The 23,249-nt window shown below is 40.8% G+C and overlaps 1 protein-coding gene across 1 annotated transcript in view; it reads right to left on the bottom strand.

Moving 5' to 3' along the window:
- Positions 1–23,249, bottom strand: part of PHEX (phosphate regulating endopeptidase homolog X-linked) — a 198,222-nt gene that overhangs the window by 2,407 nt on the left and 172,566 nt on the right. Inside the window, 5 exon segments of the mRNA XM_032619721.1 lie at positions 2,119–2,195; positions 6,260–6,364; positions 7,414–7,479; positions 14,567–14,697; positions 16,875–16,942. Of these exon segments, the coding sequence (XP_032475612.1) occupies positions 2,119–2,195; positions 6,260–6,364; positions 7,414–7,479; positions 14,567–14,697; positions 16,875–16,942 (447 nt within the window).

Here is a 23,249-nt window from a genome sequence, read left to right as displayed (position 1 = left end):
AGGGAAGTCCCTAAATTATCTTTAAAGAACTCTTTCAATCTACAAAAACACTTTTTATAAACTCCTATTATGTTTGAAGGCTCATATTTACCTAGAATTTGGTTTATGCAACCATAAGGTAATGAATGGTGTCTAGCTGTTATTGATGAGTAATGCTTTACTGGAGTTAGCTCCAAAATCTGGTGTTCTTGCAAGCTCCCTGACTGCAGTAAAGACTGCGGAGTCCTACTCAGCACTTTGATTCTAACTGCCTTTTGGAAGTGGTATTTCCATTGTGTGATTTCTGCTGCACTCAAAATCTACAGTTACCGCAGAGATCACTAACAAGCCAGGAAAAAACCTCCCCCCTCATCTATTCCTTACTCGACTGCATGTTCAAAAGGCTGACTAGAGACAGCATTCTCGGCCACTGACTGTTTCTTCCCTAATGACTTTGTTCCCTATGGGCATTTGAATGAATATAATGGCCTGTATCCCCGAATCCCCAAAACCTCTTGTGTTTTAGCTGGGATGTATGGGGAGGGATGCAGGTTTCATAGTATGATTCACCCTGGGAAAGTGTTAAGGATAGAATTTAGCTGACAATCAGTAAGTATACTCTGCAAATTATCAGCTAAAATCCAACATTACAGGCAACTAGTTAGTAAAAGGAAATTAGTTTTTAAAAACTTATCTGTTGAGTAATTAATCCACTGTGTGGTTTCATCTGCACCATTTGTCAGTGGAATCAGCATTCTTGACAGTTTAGCCCAGTGGGGGAGAATTTCTAACACAATGATTAGATTTTTATGCTATTGGGTAATTTATAGTCAATTTCTGAAGCATTTCTAAGGCAAGGCTTTGGGAATAAGACTTTAAAACAGGAGAAATTTTAGATGACTTTCCTGCAATATGCTGACGGATTCGTTTAAACATTAAATATAAAGATATCCAGATGTAATATGTTCTAAGCAGAGAACAAATAAATACAAATTATTACGGTTTCTTGCATTTACTATTATAACTCTGTCCCCTACTATAGAAAATTTCCCTCAAACTATGCTAGAAACCTAGCATGGCTTAAGTAATATTAATCTTAATTTTATTTTTACTTAATATTTTATACATTCTAACAATTAAATAAGATTGTAATTCATAATTCTTTTCCCTTCATATATAAGCAATTGTTTCAAAATATGACTCAAACTAAAAGCCAAAATATAGAGCTTTTGCCTCCAGATATGAATTACAATAGCTAAATATCACCATATATCCTCCTTGGTGTTCAGAGCTATTCAGAAAGTGGGCACTCATTCATGTCTGTTGGTTGGCTGTATGAAAGTACAAGAGGCATTAAATAGGATATTCTACAACACAAATTAAACCAGAGCTCTAGGTGTTTTAAGCCACAGTGCATAAGATCTCATCCTTATCTAAGAAAAGAGATTTTTGGCCCATGTTTCTAAAAAGTAGGCAGTTGGATAAATCAAACATGCCAGTTTACTGAGCACCTGTGGTGTGCTCAGGGCACCCATGGATTGCTGCCTTTCAAAAATTGAAAGATAATAAATGGGAATTAATACTAAAGCTATGATTTGGAATCTAAATTACCTTTGGAGTCTTGTACAATCTCACAGATCTCTTGATACTAGAGGTGTGTACAAAAGCCTACTACTGAAATTTAGGTGAGAGAATGCTAACTAAACCAGCTTCCTACTAATTAAAGAAAAGATGCTTAGTTTCTGTTTGGCCAGATTTTTTTTTTTTTTTTTTTTTTTTTTTCTGTGAAATGGAGCTATCACTGTTCACAATGCAGGCTTTGGTCAGATCACCTATTTTAGAGCCCTGGGATGGCTGGGGAGGGGAGGAGATGGAGATGCGCAGTTAAAAACTAGTGTCACAAGGGCTTCCCTGGTGGCGCAGTGGTTGAGAGTCCGCCTGCCTATGCAGGGGACACAGGTTCGTGCCCCGGTCCGGGAAGATCCCACATGCCGCGGAGCGGCTGGGCCTGTGAGCCAAGGCCACTGAGCCTGCGCGTCCGGAGCCTATGCTCCGCAACGGGAGAGGCCACAACAGTGAGAGGCCCGTGTACGGAAAAAAAAAAAAAAAAATACTAGTGTCACCCATGTGCCTATTTACCTAAACTGAGGTGGGCTGTGAGCACCAACTTGGATTTGTTCTCGGGCAGCTTCTGGTCTGTAGGAATTGCACCTCACCTAGAAGAGAAAACATCCCGATAATTATGTTTCAATTACACATTTTCTACTGCCTTAACTGCTCCAAATTATACTGAAGAGTAATTTTAGACTCAACGGATGACAAGCAGTTTTAGGAGATCAGATAACACAACACCTTCATCAGTAGTAACATCTATTATTCCAATTCCCAGAGTAGAAAGTTTTATCATTGTGAATACTTCCAGAATTTGAGTAAATTAAGAGAGGTTTCCAAACAAATGCTTTAAATCAAGAGAATAGCATATGTGTCCAGGAATCAACCAATGTGTTCATTCAGTTAACATGCTTGGAATAGCCCTTATCAAATTTAACCACATTCGTTTGAATCAATAAAATGAATCAATCATCCATTATTGAATATGGTCATGAGAAGTAGGTATTTTGCACCCTGGGTGCTTTGTTTGCTTCATCCTAGTTCAGGCCTTGGATAGAAGGACACTGCTCCATCTGCTTTGAAGTTAGGCATGGCTATATGACTTGCTCTGACCAATGAAATGTGAGCAGAAGTGATATATGTCACTTCCTGGCAGAAGCTTTAAAAATCTGGCAGAAGTTTTAAGAGTAATAAGAACAATTTAAGATGCTACAATTAAGGGCCAGTGCACATTTCCTCGTATTTCTTCCCTACTCCTATGGTGACCACGGAAGCACATGTGGAGATAAAGACTCCAAAACCCAGGTCCTTGAGTAGTAACTACGAGCAGAGCCCCAGTGCTGACCCATGCTGGACATGGAACATGGACAAGAAAAAAAACCTTTCCTTGCACTGTCTGTTCATGTACCCTCACCTACTTAATCCTGATTTGAACTGTGCCTTGAAATATGATATAGCTTGACATATGAATAGAACTAGGAAACATGAATATGATGGGGGGAATTCCAGGTGGAGGAGAAAATGGAAACAAAGACATATCTGAGAGAAGAAAAAGCAAGACAGTCAGCTTGGCTGGACTGTGTGGTGCATAGTGGGCAGCAATGGGAGACCAGGGGAGGGTGAGGATAGGGCCAGATTTCTGAAGTCCTGAGCAAGAGGCTACAGTGTTCAGACTATATTTAAACATTGGTTTTGAGCACAAAGGTGATAAAAAATATATATTTTTAAAAGATTTATCTGGCAGGGGTATTTTAAAAGATTTATCTGGCAGTAGTTTGAAGATTATTTATGGGCCCCAGGAAGGTTCCCAATGAATGTCTACTAAATAAGTAGCAATGAGAAGAGAGAGAAGAAGGATAAGAAGAATATCTGAGGAAAAACTGACAGGTCACAGAAACTACAGGGATACAGGAAGCAGCAAAGGTGATACAATGCTATTGCTTTATTGCTTTTGATGAACATAAACCATCCGTCACTCTGGTTCTGAATTTGACTTTGAAGATGTTTTTTGTAATGGGAGCACTTAACTTCCTCAGAAGCTAGCTAAGGTGAAGTTGTTTCTCACAATTTTACCTCACTTTTTCGTATGTTATTTCCTCTTACATTCTTCCATTATTATGTAGTATTGTCTTTGCTTCATATATCATTTATGAGATTTCTAAAAACACATTTTCGTTCTTACTGTTTTCCTAGTATCTTCCCAGGAGAGAAAATAATTTTACTCCTTATAAGCAGACTTATTTCAATGTATAGAAGGTTGAAAATCTCCTCAATCCGCTAGTAGGAAAAGCTCCAAGATAAATTTCTCATTAGTAATATAAAATATCTTGTCATTTTTTTCTTAATCTCTTTAAAGTAAGTCATATATAGTTTGAAATTTTATTTGGAGACATTTCAAAACTATGACTGTAACGTTGATATCAGTTAATTTACTTCATCTACTAAGATGGATCTTAAGTTAGAAAGTAAGAACTTAAATAAGAACTGACAGACCTTGTACTTTGTCCTCTAGAGTAGAGGACAGCAAACATTTTCTGTAAAGGACAGATAATAAATATTTTAGGCTTTGCAGATCATAAGTCTCTGTTTTAACTGCTCAACTCTGCCACTGTAGCACAAAAACAGCCATAGACAATGTGTAAAGTATAGAGCATGGCTGCTTTCCAATAAAACATTATTTACAAAAATAGACAGCAGCAACATATGGCTCACGGGTTCTAGCTTGCGAATCCCTGCTCTAGAAAGTTCTAACTATATCTGTGTTCTTATTTTAGATATCTGGCCCAGTACTGACCCAAAAGAAAGTCTCCTTAATTGAACTGTGTTAATCTCAGTGTTTTCAAGCAATTTATCTAAAAATGTCAAGTGCCTTCAATATACCCAGCCTCTTTGCTGGATGCTATGGAGATAAATAAGAAGTGTATGAAGATGTACGAGCTATGAAGATAAAAGTAAAAGTCTTTTACATTTTGATAACAATTAAGCACTCAACTGCATGGTAATGAAGATAAATGCAAAGGAGTTGGAGATTTCTTTTTAACGAGAACTGGAGTCCTTGGGGAAGTTTGTGGAAGATGCGGAGGAGGTGGAACTTGACATGGATCCTGAAGGTAAAGATGGAACTGAATAATCTGAGGGGGAGGAGTACAAAGGGGGTCGTCACTTTGTAGAAGGAAAATCAAAAGCAAAACCACAGACACAATAATGAGCAGAACATTGTGCGGTGGAAGTGAGGACACCTGCCGGCTAAGTGTGAGTCTGGTGGAGCTATGGGAATTTAGAGTTGGTTGGGTAGAGTTGGATGAGACTGAGGAGAACTTTGAAAGGTGTTCGGTCTCAATGTGGTGGGCACTTGAGAGCCACTGCAGTTCCTTCGGCAGGTCAGTAATGAAATAAAAAGGCTATTTCAGTGGCATGTAAGACAGACAGTGGTAGAAAGACGCCGAGGTCAGGAAAACATGCCATAAGGCTGTTGGGATAATCCAGAGTAGACGAGATCGAGGCTGACCGTCTATAGATGACTAAATAGGGTTAATGGGGAGAAAGGGAGGCTGAATCTGAAGAGCAGTTAAAAGGATGAAACGTCAGCTTTTGGGACACATGTCATAAAAATGAGGACAGGTAAATCAAATAAGACCTAAGAATCCAGGTTTCTTAACCAGGAAGACCCAAAGACTGAGGGTGAGGGTGTGTTGATAGAAGTGAGAAAACTAAAAAGGAAAGTCACTTTGTTGTTGACTCCACTTTTGCTGATGTCAGGTTGATAAATGATCATTTATTTAGTGTTGTCATGTCAGCTTTAAGAAATAAAGACCCCAGACAGATGAGAATTCTTTAGCCAGAGTCAACCGAAGAAGACGTGGAAATGAATGAGCTTACTGAGGAGTGAACAAAAAGAGGAACAGAAAGTTGTACTGATGAAAACTTTTGCCCAGTTTTGAGCATACAGATACAGATTTGCCCACTGTGAGGCCATGCACCAGAACCATCATCAACCCACCCCAGACTTGTTTGAAAATGAGGCTACATATTGTGACATAAACCAGCGCAATAACCGAATAACAAAGAACAACCAGCACTTGGCTCACTGGCCAGATACTCGAACTCAGAATTGTACCTTATTTAGGGCACATCTTTCAATTTCTGCTCAGAGAGCCCATTAAACTCACAAAAGGGTGACATGACTCTCCTTGCCTTTGTTGTTGTTGTTTTCAGCTCTAGTTGTCTTCACATGTTCATTTGGCAGTTGGGAACATAGCCTTGAGGGTCCCCCACAGGTTGAGAGTGGTGGGGTAAAGTCAGCAAATGAGGTGAAGGAGGAGAAATGCAGGAAACCACAGGGCCAAGAAAGCCAAAGAACAAGTCACTAGAAATGGTTACAAATAGTATCAAATACATTAAGAAGTCAGGATATACTAAAAATCAAGTGAGTTACCACAAGGCTGGTAACCCACTTGATAAAAAATACCAATAAACCTTGATTCAGTCAGTTAATTAATTATGTCCCATAGAACATAAAGGTGATATTTGTCCAGAAAATAAGCAGCAAGATAAGACTGCAGCTGAAATCAAAGTTATGCCATTAAACTTTGGTGCCAAACCTTTGATCCAGGGAGCAAGCCAAAGCCCCACGTCTCATCTTTGATGCCCCTTCCTTGGTCTTACTCACTTGAGCATAACTCAGGAAGAAAAGCTGGCTGTTGGTGAACTCAACGCCGGGTAGGAGAGGCTCCTCAACCCCCTGCCTCTTGTCATTTATCCATTTCCTGTAAGCCTGGGGAGAGAAGTAGATAGAAGAGATGATCTGCTGCAATAATGGCTTTTCTCTTTTCTCAGCCAGTGCAGAGATATTAAATATATCCTCCACCGTGTGCAAAATGTAGCCTATCAAGATTTCCTTTAAGAAAACAAACACCTGGAAATGCAAGTCAACGTTGTATTGCTTAACAGTGAAGCAGGTTCACCTGCAAAAAGACCTTTCACTCAATAGATACCAAAGCAGCTGGGCCAAAGTGGGCACATGTTAAATAATGCCCCCTTCCCCCAAAAAGCTTTTCTTTGTATTCCTACCAGGGAACAAACAAATCTAACACAATGGCAAGCCGTATGGAAATAAATTTGGGGGCCAATCTATGGGCAATTTTTTTTAATTTTGCCAGGTAAGAGGGAAAACTATAATCTTCAATCATCATCATTTTATAAAATAAAGTATATTTTAACTAGAATAGAGGAAAGATATAACCTCAGAATAACAGCTTGGTCTTTACACCGAGTGCATTTAGCTTTATGAATGTCTTTCTACATCATCCTCTTATCTTGCTGCTTATGTGTCTTGTTTAACCATGGACCAGTGGATGATGAAAACATTATTATGGACTCTTACCTGGCCCGCTATATGAGAACCCCTAGCCTCTGACCGTAATTTAGAAGTTTGGTATTTTAAGAGAAAATTATAAGGCGGGCTACAGAGACTGTGCTCAAGAAAACGCCTATGAACCTCGCCCTGAGATTTCTGTAGCATGTTTTAATATTACACTGAATGTACCTTCTGAAAACTATCCTTTAAATACATGATTCTTAATAACAAATATTACTTTTAGGGTGACTTTACTCCCCAAAAAGGAAAAAGAAAGAAATGCAGCCCTATTCATATAATAGAATATAATAGAGTCAATGGGGAAATATAATTCAATTTACAGGAATTCACAGAATTTACAGAACTCTTAACTCCTCAAGAAAATGTCTGTGGTGTAAATTGAGGTGCACCCGTATGGTATTTTATAGTTTAATTTTTAAAATCACAGCAAATGTTGCAGTGCGTACCCTAAAAGCTTGTCGCAGACCTCCATTATCGGCAATATTTTCTCCCAGGGTCCTCTTCCCCTTTACCTAACAAAAAGAAAATAAGAGTGTTTGACAGCCAACTGTCATTCAGCAAGAGGCATGAATATGATAGCAAGAGAAAGTGCCATATTTTAAAGAGAAAATTGCATTCAATAAATCAGAGGTAGTCATAACATATTGTGAGATGGCAAACTAACCCCAGCAAGGTGCTCCTGAACATAACTTCTGTTTTATCACGCTACACATTTCTTTCTCACCCACCTCTCTATTCTCACCAATTTAGCCAGCTCTAATAAAATGTTAACATATTCTGAGTGACTCTGGTTAAGTGGGGAAAAAATAGAAATATCAACATACAGATTACTTTCTCTGATTAACTCACCTAATTTGAGTATTCTTTTCAGTGTGCTTTATGTTTCCAAATATCTACCATCCACACAGGAGCAAGGTTTTAAGACCAACCATTACCATTTTTACCTTCAGCAAATTCCATGAAAAATTAAAAAGAGGATAGCTCTCATGGGGAACAAAAATCCAATAGAAGTAGTGCAGACCACAAGGTCAAGGTTTGCAATATGTATGACAACCAGCCAAGCACAGTGAAGAAATTCTACCAAACATTTGAAGATTGTTTCTAAAACCCTTAAATAGGCTAGGACAAAAAAATATTCTAAACCAAGATGGCCCACAAGCCAAAATCCAACCTCCTGCGTGTTTTTCTACAGGCTGCAAGGTAAGCCTGGATTTAACATTTTTCAACAATTGGGGAGCAAACAGAAAGGAGGATAATATCTTGTTGCATGTGAAAATTATACACAGTTCAAATTTCAGTGTCCATAATTCAAGTTTTATTGGAACACAGGCACATTCATTCAAATACGTATTGTCTGTGGCTGTTTCCTTCCTACAGTGGCAGAGTTGAGTAGGTGCAACAGAGACCTTACAACTCACAAAGCCGAAATTATTTACTACCTGGCCCTTTACAGAAAAAGTTTGCCAATCCCTGCATCAGAGACAAAATAATGCCCTATAATAATAAAGATGCCTATGTCATAAAAAAAATTACTGTGAAAATATTACTTTATGTGGCAAAAGTGACATTTAAAATATGATTAACGATCCTGAGCTGGAGACATTAGCCTACGTTATCCAGGTGAGTTCAATGTAATTACAAGGGTCTGTACAAATAGAGAAAAAGGAAGTTAGGAGAGTGAGTGTGTCCGAGGGATGCAACATGAGGAGACTTGACCAGTCACTGCTGGCTTTGAAGAAGAAAGGGGCCAGGAGTCAAAGAACGTGGGTAGCCTCTAAAAGCTAGAGAAGGCAAGGAAAGAGCTTCTCTCCTACAGCAGCTAGAAAGGAAAGCAGCCCTGGTGACACCTTGATGTTAGCTCACTGAGACCTCAGTCAGAAATACAGAACTGTAAAATAATAAATTTGTGTTGTTTCAAGTCACTAAGTTTGTGGTGATTTGTTATAGCAGCAAGAGGAAACTAATACACATTGTTCTAAACTTTCAAGCCACAGATGCTACCAACTCTTTATTTTTAAGCTAGCCCAATCCCCCAGGTATCAAACAATACCAATGAATAAAAACTAATCTTCAGAAAACATTAATCTCTGTAATCACCCAGGATCCTCCTAGCTTCAGTCCCCAAAAGTTAACACTCCTGCTTTACATACCTTCTTTCTTTTATTACGCTCCTACGAGGTAAGTGCTATTATCACCATCCTTGCTTAACAAATGAGGAATCTAAAGCTGAGAGTGTGTCGCAGATGTCATTGGTGCTGCACCAAATCCCCTTTTCTACCAGGACTGTGAACCCAGTCCCGTAACTGCTAGTGGCTCAGGAAGATTAAGCTTAGCTTAGGGGAATCCCCTCACCTTGAGCTTGCTGGGAGGTGATACCCCCACCTCTCAGTAACTGACTGATGTAGAGTTAGAATAGCCCAGCCCCTTATCCCAGGCTGAACAATTCCTGCGATGCAATTCATGCTCCAGAATCCTCTATGGGATCAAACTGAGGCTAAACTTCTGAAACCAACAGGTCTTCCTTGCCACCTTACAGGTTTCTCCTGAAACTACTTCTGCAACGAACCTTTTTATCTAAGAAACCCCTATCTTGGGCTCTGCTTCTAATGGACCTGACCTAAGAGTGATTAACTGAACTGCCCATATTTCACAAGGATTCAAACCCAAGCGGTCTCTGTCCAGAGCCTTTGCTCCATAATATGTTACCTTCTCAAGTCTTAACTCCTCTTGACTATAGTGCTTCTGTTTATAACCACTCATGCTCAAATTTAATCTCCTTCCTTGTTCCCCTAAGCTTTTCTTTTAGAGGTTTGAGGACTAGCTTCACCCCTCAGGCCCCTCCCACTCTGGACCACCTCAGTAGACCATATGGCCCTAGATTTTTTTTTCAGTATTTTTTCTTCTTCATCATTTTTTTTTTTTTTCGGTACACAGGCCTCTCGCTGCCGTGGCCTCTCCCGCCACGGAGCACAGGCTCTGGACGCGCAGGCCCAGCAGCCATGGCCCACGGGCCCAGCCGCTCCGCAGCATGCGGGATCCCCCCAGACCGGGGCACAAACCCGTGCTCCCTGCATCGGCAGACGGACCCCCAACCACTGCGCCACCGGGGAAGCCCTCATCAGTATTTTTTTTAAAGTTGAGAATTATGTTTCTGTTTTTGTTTTTTTAATTAATTAATTAATTTTATTTTATTTTTGGCTGCGTTGGGTCTTTGTAGCTGCATGCAGGCTTTTCTCTGGTTGCAGCGAGCGGGGGCTACTCTTCGTTGTGGTGCACGGGCTTCTCATTGTGGGGGCTTCTCTTGTTGCAGAGCACGGGCTCTAGGCGCGCGGGCTTCAGTAGTTGTGGCACACAGGCTCAGTAGTTCTGGCTCGTGGGCTCTAGAGCGCAGGCTCGGTAGTTGTGGCACACAGGTTTAGTTGCTCCGCGGCATGTGGGATCTTCCTGGACCAGGGCTGGAACCCGTGTCCCCTGCATTGGCAGGCAGATTCTTAACCACTGTACCACCAGGGAAGCCCCATGGCCCTAGGTTTGCCTCTCAGGACTCAACAGCTGCTAACAGCCCATTTCTCTGATGCTCCATTGGAGCTCCCCCCAGTCCAATGCAAATAATGGTTCAGGTACAGAGGATTGGCCTCCACAAATGGAGCCAGAAAAATAAAGCATGGCCCTTTATATCCACAAAGGAAGCCACGCCCTCTCCTTGCGGAATGAGACTGAAGCTGTTTTCTGACAGTTGAATGGATTTATGCTGAGACAGCCATGCCCTTTCTATCGTCCTTGTTGCAAAGGTACACATTTGTCAGAATTCAGTTTCAGTATCTGACACTCTGGCCAAAATGGATGTTGTAGAATAGTCTCCGCCCAATACATCACCCAGGTTTAAAATGAACTTCAAATAAGAGAACACGAGCATGATATGGGGGGAGCAGTAGTGATGTTGGAGTCATACCAATCTAAGCTCTAATGTAGATTCTACCATGGGTTTTAATCACTCTGAGCCTCAGTTTCCTCATATGTAAAACAGGCTAGTAATATGCACACCTCTCAGAACCAGTATGAGGATTAAATATGTTTCAATTAAGTGTAAAGTCTAACTCCCATGCCTGCATATAATAATCACCAGGAAATATGCATTCCCCTTCCTCCAAGAAAACTGCTCTTCTATTGTTTTTTGGTTTTTTAGCCCCTATTGTATTGTTCTCTCCTGGGATGGCATACTATGAGTATGTCACAAAGTATTAGGAATATTAACTACAATTTATTGAGCACTTATTGCATAGCAGGCATCATGCCGGTGCTTTACATTATCTCAGTCATTTAATTCTTAAGACAAACTAACGAGTTCAAAAACAGCTGCCCATTTCACAGATGAAGACTCTGAGACACAGGAATGTTAAATAACTCGCCCAAGTTCAAAAAAAACTTACAACGTGCAACTGGTTGAACCAAAATTTGGAGCTGTGTCTGACTCTAGAATCCCTCCTCTATGCTTTTTTTTTTTTAGAGGTACTTTGCTAGTTTCTGTAATCAAACCCATGCAGATAAGACCTTACAAACTTAATACAGACTGTTACCCCTGTCCAAACGGAAAAATTATGTTTAATGTTTCTATACCAATATGGCTGTTAATTTCTATACAATGCCAACCCAACACGGTACAACTGGGATACTTTCTCCAAAGTTGACAGCACAGATAAAGTTTCCAAATATTCAAATTATATATATGTGTGTATACAGAGAGAGCGGTATAGATAGATAGATAGATTTATATAAAAGACCAACAGTAGTATATTACACATCAGTAGCAGCAACAGCTTATCCAGGTTCTACAGTCATCTGAACAAAATTAGAGACATCTAGCACATGCTATTAAAAATAAAAAGGCAAAAAACAAACCCCCAGAAAACAGCAATGTTCTGTTACTGTTGTGGTACCTGGCACCATTTCTTTTATTAGCTTCTCAATCATCATCTGGGAAGAACCCTATGCTTTTCTTGAAGCAACATATATTCTAGATGGATTTTCACAATGTGATAACCCCTGAATTGAGAACAGATACACAGAAGCGCCCCTTTTAGGTCTTCCCATGACACAGTTGTAGATATTTTTAAAATATATGGGCAGAGAAATGGCTTTCCAGGACACCGATAAAGGAGCTAGAGATACTATTCAAGGATACAGAGTCTGGTTTCTCCTCCTGGATAAGGGATGGTCTCCCTGGTGCTGTATACGCTTTCAGAACCAGGAGAACCGGCTCAGTGTTCATAAACGTTCCCTTTAAAAGTGCACAGACTGTTACCTAAATTCTTCTGGAATGGTGAAATAAACCCCAGTATAATAGACTTGACGCATAGTGAGGTTTCAGGTGCTTTCCCAGCCCAAGTTGTCAGGATGGAGCACGTGCCTGACTAACAGACCAAGAGACTCTGGGGAAACTACGTGTAAATACACTGTGACCTACTCCAGTTCTGTGTGGTCCCCTGCTTCTCTTAGGTGTTGTGCCCTTGACTAGATGAATTAGGAGGACACAGTTTGCATGTGCGTTTTAGAGGAAGATCTTCATGCAGATCCACACCTATCAACAATTCTTCATTATTGGTCGCACTGTCAAACACAGTGAGAGAAATCTGTGTCTTGTAACTATGAAAGCAGGGACAGAAAATACAATGAAAAACTATAAGAAAAAACGAATAGTGGGGGAAGGGAATGAAAGCTAACCTGATCAAACCAGCAAAATAAGAAAAGAAAAAAGAAGTAAAAACAATGTACAGGAAATAAACTATAAAATCTTATTTCAAAACCGAAAACAAATACCAAACAGATGGGAAGGCATACCACGTTCTTGAACAAGAAGACTATGACAAAAATGTCATTCCATACATTTAATGCGATTTAACTTAGAATCTCAATGGGATTCTCTTGGGGAGTGGGTGGAGAATGGGCAAAATGATCTTGGAGTGTATACAGAAGCATATTTGCCTGAGCATGGCCAAGTATATAAAAGAAGAACAGTGAGGCAGCGCTTGCATTGGCAGATACCAGAAAAATCCATACAGCCATAGTAATAACACATTGGTATAGAAATCAACAAATAGATCAGTGGAATAGAATATAGAATCCAGAAATTTATCTCAGTATATATGAGATTCTAATATTTGACAAACATTCAATTAAGTAAGAAAAAACGTCTTTTAGTCACTGATGCTGGATCAATTGACTATCCCTCTTGGAAGAAGATAAAAGTGAACTCTCGTATTAAACTCCACAGCGAAATAAGTTTCACATGCTTCAATATTTAAATGTAAAATAACAAAACAGTAAAGACCTTCCCAGAAAAGCTAGGAGACTACACATATGATATAGAATGGAAGTGCAGAAACAATTTTTTAAGAGAGATAGGTATCTTTGACTATATGGAAATATTTAAATTTCGTTTGTCAAAAGATACCATATACAAAGTACAATGGATGAGAAATATATTGAGGAGAAAACAGTATAATATGAATGACAAATAAACTTTTTAACATCGATAATATTTTGTAAGGTCTCATAAACTGACAAGTAAGTAACTCAATACATAAATGCTCCTCCATCCATCACTGGTGGGAATATGAAATATTATAACTTCTTAATAACAGTAGGAATCTATCCTCTACAGAAAAAAAGAATATATACCTAATAAGAGTATTTAGTGCAGCAGTATTTATTGTGGAGAAATAACTGGAGACACAGTGTAACCCTCAACAAGACATTAGTCACCTGTGTTAGAGTACATTCACACCGTGGACTTTCAGGCAGCCACTGAAAACAGTGAAGTAAAAGCACGTGCGTGCACACACACGTGCATGTGTATGTATGTGTGTAACTCTACGTGAGCATGGGAAAAAGTATATCAGGGTTATTGAGATGGATCACAGGTGGAGAAGATAAAAGTGATGAGAGGGAAAGGGGAAGGAGGTAGAGGTGAAGACAAAAAAGGAAAGGAACAACATTCCACACAGAAAAGCATGTATAAAATTACATTCATGCCTTTATAGGAATGTATATATGTATATATAATAGAAAATCAGCATTTTAAAAGTCATTTCTTTTGTTCAAAATTCTTTATCTAAGAACTCTTAACCAATTCAGAGTCATTAATTCAAATGAGTGACGTTTTATTTCAGTGAATTAAACCTAAGCAGTAGTTTGGAAGGAAATCTTTTTAATGGTATGGAGTGTAGATTTGTGAGAAATTTATTGTTTATCTTTGCTACAGCGTTTTCTGTACTAATCTGAATCTAGGAGAACAGACTAATGTTTAGGCCTGTGATTTTGAAACTTTAGCTTATATCAGAATCACTTGAGGGCTTATGAAAAGACAGACTGCCAGACCCCACGCTCCCACCCACCCCCAGCTCCCCACTCCCCACCCCTGAGATTCTCAGTCAGTAGGTCTGGATTAAGACTAAAGAATTTACATCCCTGACAAGTTCCCCAGGGAGGCTGATGCTGTTGGCCTGGGAACCGCACTTTGAGAACCGATGGTCTAAAGCAAGCTAGTGTCTTCGTGAGGAAGGACTCACAAGATGCCCCCTTCGCCACAGCTGTACTCACGTTTAAGCCAGCTTTCTTCCAATAATAGTTGCTATACTGGCTAATCATGCACTTTGTTTTTTCCTTAAACTTTTCTTCTGAGTCAACAGACCACCAAGGATCCAGGTTTCCATTTTTATCATATTTTCTACCTGGCAAAAAACAAAGTTAAAAGATACTCGTATTATTTATGGAAACAAATTCATCTCTTCATCTTCCCTTTCCCTCACTTCCACAAGCCTTGAAAAGACAGTTCCAGCAGCAGGGAGCACTCCTGGAAGCAGTTCCTGCCTTCTCTCCAGTGCCACAGGTTAACTGTAAAAAGCAAGGAAAGGAGAAAGAGGTCTGAGGAAGTTCTTTCCTTCTAAGCAACAAAGAATACTTTAAGATTTATCAACTTATGGCATGTACCATTCTTGACCAATCTTAGATTCTTTGCTTTCACCTGCTCTGACCAAAATATTCTCTAAATTATGAAATGAAATGGCTTTCAGAAAGCCCATGGAAGGAGTCAAAGCGCCACTACCAGTGAAATTCCAAACAAACAATCCATAGGAACAGCCTCGGTGAGTCACTCACACCCTGCGACCACAGCCCCCGACTCAGCTCTAAAGGATCGTGTTCCCTCCAAGTTGCCAGGAGCCAAGAGACACATAAAACCTCTGTTATGAATCATTCCACAGCCATCAGTGTAGATGGAAGGCCCATCTGTCCTGCTTTGACAAGGAAGGTTGCTGTAAAGAGAGAACTTGGAACAAGAATGGAAATCTCCAAAACATAACAGAAAAAAAGATTAGTTATACATGCTTTTTTGCTACAGGCTCACTCTTCATTTTCTCTACATCCCTCAAAAAAAAGTCTGGGTGTATCTGGACTATCTTCTACACTCAAGGTTACTATTGGTTTAAATTTAATTATGCAGAGAACTCTTCACTGGGCTTACAAGAAAGTCCCCTCAGCAAAGGTGTTAACTGAAACAATCCAAAGCTCTTCAGCAAGGCTGGATGCCACTACCACCAACCCCTGGTAGAGCACAGTGTCACTGTCCCCTACCCACTAACCAAGCGATCATTAAATAGTTACTGTGCAATGCACTGTTCTAAGCATTGGTTACAGAGTGAAATGCCATCTTTAGATTCCGTCCTTTGAGAGAGAATCCAAAAGGCTTCCAGAAGATTCTGAGGGAGAACTATACTTAAGTTTCCCAGGAAGAAAGGCCCAGAACCAAGAGACCACTACTGGCTTTTGTTTCTTAGCTAAGACTCTCCTCCCAGATAACCCAAACATGCAATTCAGAGAGTGTAGCTCTGGGGATTCAGATGACTACAAGGCAGCTACGTTTTAACAGGGAGGGGAGGCCAGGGGGCAAAAAACTTAGGTGATTAAGGAAAGGCTGGTGGGAGTACAGGAAGAATTATCCAGAAGCAGAGGAACCAAAAGGGTCTCTGGCCCTGGGGTAGGCATCCAGGAAAGGATGTTAGAGACATCACAGACATGGAAGAAAGAGGTCCCTCTATACAGTGTTGCCTTGGGCCAGGCAGTTCTTGAGTCTGCCCTGTAAATCACTGTGTGGATGTGGATGTGATCGCAATTTGCTGCTAACTCCTAAGCTTCGGAGATTTCATGTGGCTTTCCAATAAAACTCCAAAGTTAAAGGAGAAAGGAGTTCTGATTAAAAATGATGACTCTCAAAGGGCAATCATTTCTTTAGTTTACGCCATATTCTGCTCTTTCCTTTTGCTTAAATGTCATCAGGATACATAGCATACTCTATATTATTCATTATTAGGAAAGCATAGCCTTTCTAAAAAAATTCTGAATATATGACAGCATAGAGAAAAACAGAGATTAAGCATTGCATAATCCTTGAAATAGTATAAAGGATCTAGTCAGCCAAGCTTCAGAGTCCTAACTCGCTGAGTCCTAACTTGGCAGCATGTATAATCATCTTCAGAGCAGAGCTCACACCTCCAGGGAGAGCATCTCAAAATGGTGAATAAAGAAATAAAAGGAGGAGAAGCTACAAAATAATTCCTGTAACTACTGTGGCAGCTACAGCAACCCAGATCTAAATGCAAAGCTAATTTCCTTGAAATTACAAGGTCTTTTTTTTTTTTCATTCTACCCCATCTCCAATGGGAACAATTATTTATTTATTGCAAGCTATCACAGCAAGACACGGGGGAAAGTTTTCAATCAGCAATCATACTGCTTTGGATAATCTTCAACCTATGATGATACCACTATGCAAAGATAATAGCAACAATTAACATCCATATGGTCAACATGACCATAAAAGCATCAGCTTATACACTGAACCAGTACTTACCATTATTATCAAATCCATGTGTAAATTCATGTCCAACAATTACTCCTATAGCGCCATAACTCAGAGATCTACAGCATAAATGTATAATTGGGAGAAAATTATAAGCATGAACGTCAGAGCATAATCCTTCAATATTTTCTCAACAAAAAGCCAAGATAATCTGTTTACTAACCACACTCACAAAATTGTAAAAAAAAAAAAAAAGTAAACACATCCTTTTCATTGAAATAGACAAAGAAAATATAATTTCTAACATTGTCATTATGAACATTTATGGGCCTTAGTTCCTACCCTGTGAAATTAGGGATGTGAAAGAGATGTTTTTCAAAGTCCCTTCCAGCCCTAAGGCTTCTATGGTTCTATATCCGCTCTAGCTGTAGTTTATATGTATAAACACCCAAAGCAGCAGCAGGGCTTGAAAAGATCCTGTCAGTAAACATACCGCTTATTTTTTATCTGAGAACCTGTTGAAAAATCACTATGGACTTAGAAGTTAAATTGTTTTCCAAACGGAGTCATGAAACAGGAAAAGAGCAGAGATTAAAAGGGACCACCCTGCTTTCAAAGGTAGTCATGTTCCTCTGCTTCTGTGACAGACAAATTCACAGCTGAACAGCAAAGACCGTGAAGCCTGAACCAGATCTGGAAAAGGCGCGATATTATTTCTCTTCACCCCTAAAGAACCACGTGGTAGGTCACCTACGAAGGTGACCACCGACAATGCCACCCACCCTGAACGCATGTGATCCTCCTCCCGCCATGAGGAAATCTATTTCCTCCCCCCTTGAATCTGGATGAGCCTTGGGACCTGCTGTGGCCAACAGAATGCAGTGCAAGGGGCCGGGTGTGACTTCTGGGCTGAGGCCTTATAACGTCCATTTTTGTGCCTCCTTGGAAGTCAGCTGCAGTGTAAAGAAGTTGGGGTAATGGAGAAAAAGAAGCCAAGCGAAGCAAGTGAGAGATGCCAAACGTCGAGAGACCTCTAAAGAAAGAGAGAGGCCCAGCCAGGCCCCAGCCATTAGATCCAGCCCAACTGAGGCACCAGACACGTGAGCAAAATCATCTTAGATCCTATGGCCCCCGTCGAGCTGTCCCAGCCAGTATTGCACAGAGCAGAAACAAGCTGTCTGGGCTGAGTCCCGCCCAAATTGCAGAATCATGAGCGAACAGTGGTGGCGCTTTGTTACGGAGCAATAGGTAACTGAAAGAGAACATGTAAATCATATATCAGGAAACCAATAGGGGGGCTTCCCTATATGTGTGTCTGGGATCCTCTCTCAACTAAAAGTTCCCTGAAGGCCAAACCCTTATCTACTTGACTGCTGCTAAATTCTCTGTACCTAGTACACAGTAAGTAATAATGATTTAACTAATTGATTAATTAACTTTACCATTTCTTGCAAGTGACAGATCAATATGTAACTTATTTTAGTCATTTAATGTGTGCATGAGGATTACAGACAACTTAAAATCCTTGTTATAAGGATTCTTCCTAAGATTTGTAATTATACTAAAAATATTTCACAGTTGGTTCCTGATGCAACATCAAAGTCACCCAGCAAATAGATAGGACCTATAAGTGGAAGGAACAAAAACTTTTGAAGCAACATGTTATTACAGGACATAATGATCCTTAACATGTTAATTGTTTGTCTCAACTATACCCAAGGAAGTGTTATAAGATTTAATTTTTCCCTTTGGTGGCAGTTCCTTCCTTTGTTATTTCTCTCCTGCAAGGTAATTTGCATTTGAAAAAATGCTGTCCTACTGCTTTTCCATCATTGCAAACCTTCATTAAAGAAGTAAGAGTAGGGCTTCCCTGGTGGCGCAGTGGTTGGGAGTCTGCCTGCCGATGCAGGGGACACGGGTTCTTGCCCCGGTCCGGGAGGGTCCCACGTCCCACGTCCCAAGTCCCACGTCCCACGTCCCAAGTCCCACGTGCCACGGAGCGGCTGGGCCCATGAGCCACGGCCGCTGGGCCTTCGCGTGCGGAGCCTTGCTCTGCAGGGGGAGAGGCCACAGCGGTGAGAGGCCCCCGTACCGCAAAATAAATAAATAAAAGAGTAAAATTATGCACTTCAATCACAGATCTATCAGAGCAGTGTGGGACAAACTTGTAATTTTACATAGTGCTAATTTTTGCAGCAGTAGCTATCACTATGCAGCCTGCAACATTTCATTTTTTGCAGGACTCTCAGCTGAGAATAGTACTCGGTCCTCTACAAGCCTCGGTCAATGCTGTTGACTGGATGAATTTAAGGGATGAACAATGGAAGCTTATAGCAACTGCTCTGCAATAAATGTCCCTTAAGAGGAACTGCTCCAACAAACTTCCTATTTGCAAAGGGTAATAGAGAATTCAGAAAATGATTGAATCATTGCAAGTTCCAATTCTCAGTTACATAATCACAATCTTTTGGGCAAGAGCCAAAGAAAAAGTAATTTTAGATGACTAAGCCTGACAATGATAATGTTTCATAATACTAAATTCACATCTTCCGTTTTATCAATGGACGTTATTTAAATTAGCATGTGATAAAAATAAATAAATAAACTTGTATGCCTTTTAAAATGTGACTTGCTGGCCAGAAAAAAGAACACTCCTGCAGAGAAAATCTAGCCTTCCAAAAATAAAATGCAGAAGATGACAATTTTTCCACCTACTCAGTTTCTCTTTTGTTCTTACTACCCGATGGGTTTAACATAAGCACAGGATTTGCTGTCAACAACAAAACCACCGTACTGCTGTCTGGAGCAACCACGAGCTCGTGCTGTCATCAAGTAGAGGCTACTCTATGCCTGAAGTGGAAATGCATAAAAATCTCAGCGTTACAAGCAGCTTTAAGGTCACTTAGTTCAATTCCTTAGCAGAGGTCTACAAAAACCCATTCAAATGGTCCTAAGACTTCTCCCCTTAGGCATGTCCAATGACCAGGAGCTCAACCCCTTCTGAGGTGGACCACTGCCTCTTCGACTAGTTCTGAACAAAACAGTGCTCCTAATGTTGATCTGGAATCTCTCTTCTACCTATTGGTCTAGTGTAGCAGTCTAAGGTATTCTAAACACCCCTCTGGCCTCCCCAAGTTTAGTAAATGATTCTGCTACCTTAACTTTCCTTAAAAAATGTGAAAGCAGTTACGAGGTTACCCCTCAAGTGTTCTCAAGTTCTTTCAACTCTTTTCTCTTCAGTCATGAATTCTTGACCAGCAGTTCCCAAAACACAGGAAAAAGGGGAGTTTAGGGACTTCTGGCAGGACTTCTTGGGAATTTTTATGCTGCTAAGTACTGCCATTCTCCAAAACAAAGGGAAGGGGAGGACAACTCACCTCTATTACTACTTCGTGGAACACACACTTTGGGATATTTTGTCTTATGCCATTTACAATCTTGATTCTTTCCTCTGGAAATAATTCAGCTTGTTGATGTCACCACAATTAGACCCAACACTCACCGGAGGGCTAAGCTGACAAGTGTGAGCAGAAAGAATAGCCACTCCTAGGTTCTGGAGGAAATCCATCTAGAACAGATGCATGTATGGGAACCCATCTCACTGGACTGTGATCTCCATCTCTCCAGCATCTCCACATTTCCAATGTTGAGTGCCCAAACGATGCTTAATAATTATTCATTGAATGGGCATGTTAATAGAGGATGAATGGCTTCAATGCAAACACAGAACACTTAGGAAAAAAATTAAAATCTCGGGAAGAAGGGAAGATGGCGGAAGAGTAAGACGCGGATATCACCTTCCTCCCCACAGATACACCAGAAATACATCTACACGTGGAACAACTCCTACAGAACACCTACTGAACGCTGGCAGAAGACCTCAGACCTCCCAAAGGGCAAGAAAGTCCCCACGTACCTGGGTAGGGCAAAAGAAAAAAGACAAAACAGAGACAAAAGGATAGCGACAGGACCTGCACCAGCGGGAGAGAGCTGTGAAGGAAGAAAGGTTTCCACACACTAGTCTTCACGGGCGGAGACTGCGGGGGGCAGAGGGGGGAAGATTCGGAGCCACGGAGGAGAGCACAGCAACAGGGGTGCGGAGGGCAAAGCGGAGAGATGCCCGCACAGAGGATCAGTGCCGACCGACACTCACCAGCCCGAGAGGCTCGTCTGCTCCCCCGCCGGGGCGGGCGGGGCTGGGAGCTGAGGATCGGGCTTCAGTCGGAGTGCAGGGAGAGGACTGGGGTTGGCGGCGTGAACACAGCCTGCAGGGGGTTAGTGCACCATGGCTAGCCAGGAGGGAGTCCGGGGAAAAGTCTGGACCTGCCAAAGAGGCAAGAGACTTTTTCTTCTCTCTTTGTTTCCTGGTGCGTGAGGAGAGGGGATTAAGAGTGCTGCTTAAAGGAGCTCCAGAGACGGGCGCGAGCCGTGGCTGAAAGCGCGGACCCCAGAGACGGGCATGAGACGCTAAGGCTGCTGCTGCCACCACCAAGAAGCCTGTCTGCGAGCACAGGTCACTATCCACAACCCCCTTCCCGGGAGCCTGTGCAGCCCGCCACTGCCAGGGTCCCGGGATCCAGGGACAACTTCCCCGGGAGAACGCACGGCGCGCCTCAGGCTGGTGCTACGTCATGCCAGCCTCTGCCGCCGCAGGCCCGGCCCGCACTCCGTGCCCCTCCCTCCCCACCGCCTGAGTGAGCCAGAGCCCCCGAATCAGCGGCTCCTTTAACCCACTCCTGTCTGAGCGAAGAACAGACGCCCTCCTGCGACCTACACGCAGAGGCGGGGCCAAATCCAAAGCTGAGCCCCTGGGAGCTGTTAGAACAAAGAAGGGAAAGGGAAATCTCTCCCAGCAGCCTCAGAAGCAGCGGATTAAAGCTCCACAATCAACTTGATGTACCCTGCATCCGTGGAACACCTGAATAGACAACGAATCATCCCAAATTAAGGAGGTGGACTTGGAGAGCAAGACGTATGGATTTTTTCCCCTTTTCCTCTTTTTCTGAGTGTGTATGTATACGCTTCTGTGTGAGATTTTGTCTGTATAGCTTTGCTTCCACCATTTGTCCAAGGGTTCTATCCGTCCTTTTTTTAAAAAATTTTTTTTCTTAACAATTACTTTATATTTTAATAACTTTATTTTATTTTACTTTATCTTCGTTCTTTCCTTCCTTCCTTCCCTCCTTTAGACAACGAATCATCCCAAATTGAGGAGGTGGACTTTGAGGGCAAGATTTATGATTTTTTTTTGTTTCTTTTAATTTTTTTAATAATTATTTTTTAAATTTAATAACTTTATTGTATTTTATCTTACTTTTATTTTACTTTATCTTCTTTCTTTCTTTTTTTCCACTTTCACCAATGGACAGATCATCCAAAATGAAACTAAATAAGGAAACACAAGCTTTAAAAGATACATTAAACAAGATGGACTTAATTGATATTTATAGGACATTCCATCCAAAAAGAACAGAATACACATTCTTCTTAAGTGCTCATGGAACATTATCCAGGATAGATCATATCTTGCATCACAAATCAAGCCTTGGTAAATTTAAGAAAATTGAAATCATATCAAGTATCTTTTCCGACCACAATGCTGTAGACTAGATATCAATTACAGGAAAAAATCTGTTTAAAATACAAACATATGGAGGCTAAACAATACACTACTTAATAACCAAGAAATCACTGAAGAAATCAAAGAGGGAATCAAAAAATACCTAGGAACAAATGACAATGAAAACACAACCCAAAACCTATGGGATGCAGCAAAAGCAGTTCTAAGAGGGAAGTTTATAGCAATACAATCCTACCTTAAGAAACAGGAAACATCTCGAATAAAAAACCTAACCTTACACCTAAAGCAATTAGAGAAAGAAGAACAAATATACCCCAAAGTTAGCAGAAGGAAAGAAATCATAAAAATCAGATCAGAAATAAATGAAAAAGAAATGAAGGAAACGATAGCAAAGATCAATAAAACTAAAAGATGGTTCTTTGAGAAAAACAAAATTGATAAACCATTAGCCAGACTCATCAAGAAAAAAAGGGAGAAGACTCCAATCAGTAGAATTAGAGATGAAAAAGGAGAAGTAACAACTGACACTGAAGAAATACAAAAGATCATGAGAAATTACTACAAGCAACTCTATGCCAATAAAATGGACAACCTGCAAGAAATGGACAAATTCTTAGAAATGCACAACCTGCCAAGACTGAGTCAGGAAGAAATAGAAAATATGAACAGACCAATCACAAGCACTGAAATTCAAACTGTGATTAAAATCTTCCAACAAACGGAAGCCCAGGACCAGATGGCTTCACAGGCGAATTCTATCAAACATTTAGAGAAGAGCTAACACCTGTCCTTCTCAAACTCTTCCAAAATATAGCAGAGGGAGGAACACTCCCAAACTCATTCTA

The sequence above is a fragment of the Phocoena sinus genome, chromosome X (assembly GCF_008692025.1).
Source record: "Phocoena sinus isolate mPhoSin1 chromosome X, mPhoSin1.pri, whole genome shotgun sequence".
NCBI classification, from domain to species: domain Eukaryota; kingdom Metazoa; phylum Chordata; class Mammalia; order Artiodactyla; family Phocoenidae; genus Phocoena; species Phocoena sinus.
Note: the sequence above shows the minus strand (reverse complement) of the source record. Positions and strands in the feature narration are given on the sequence as shown.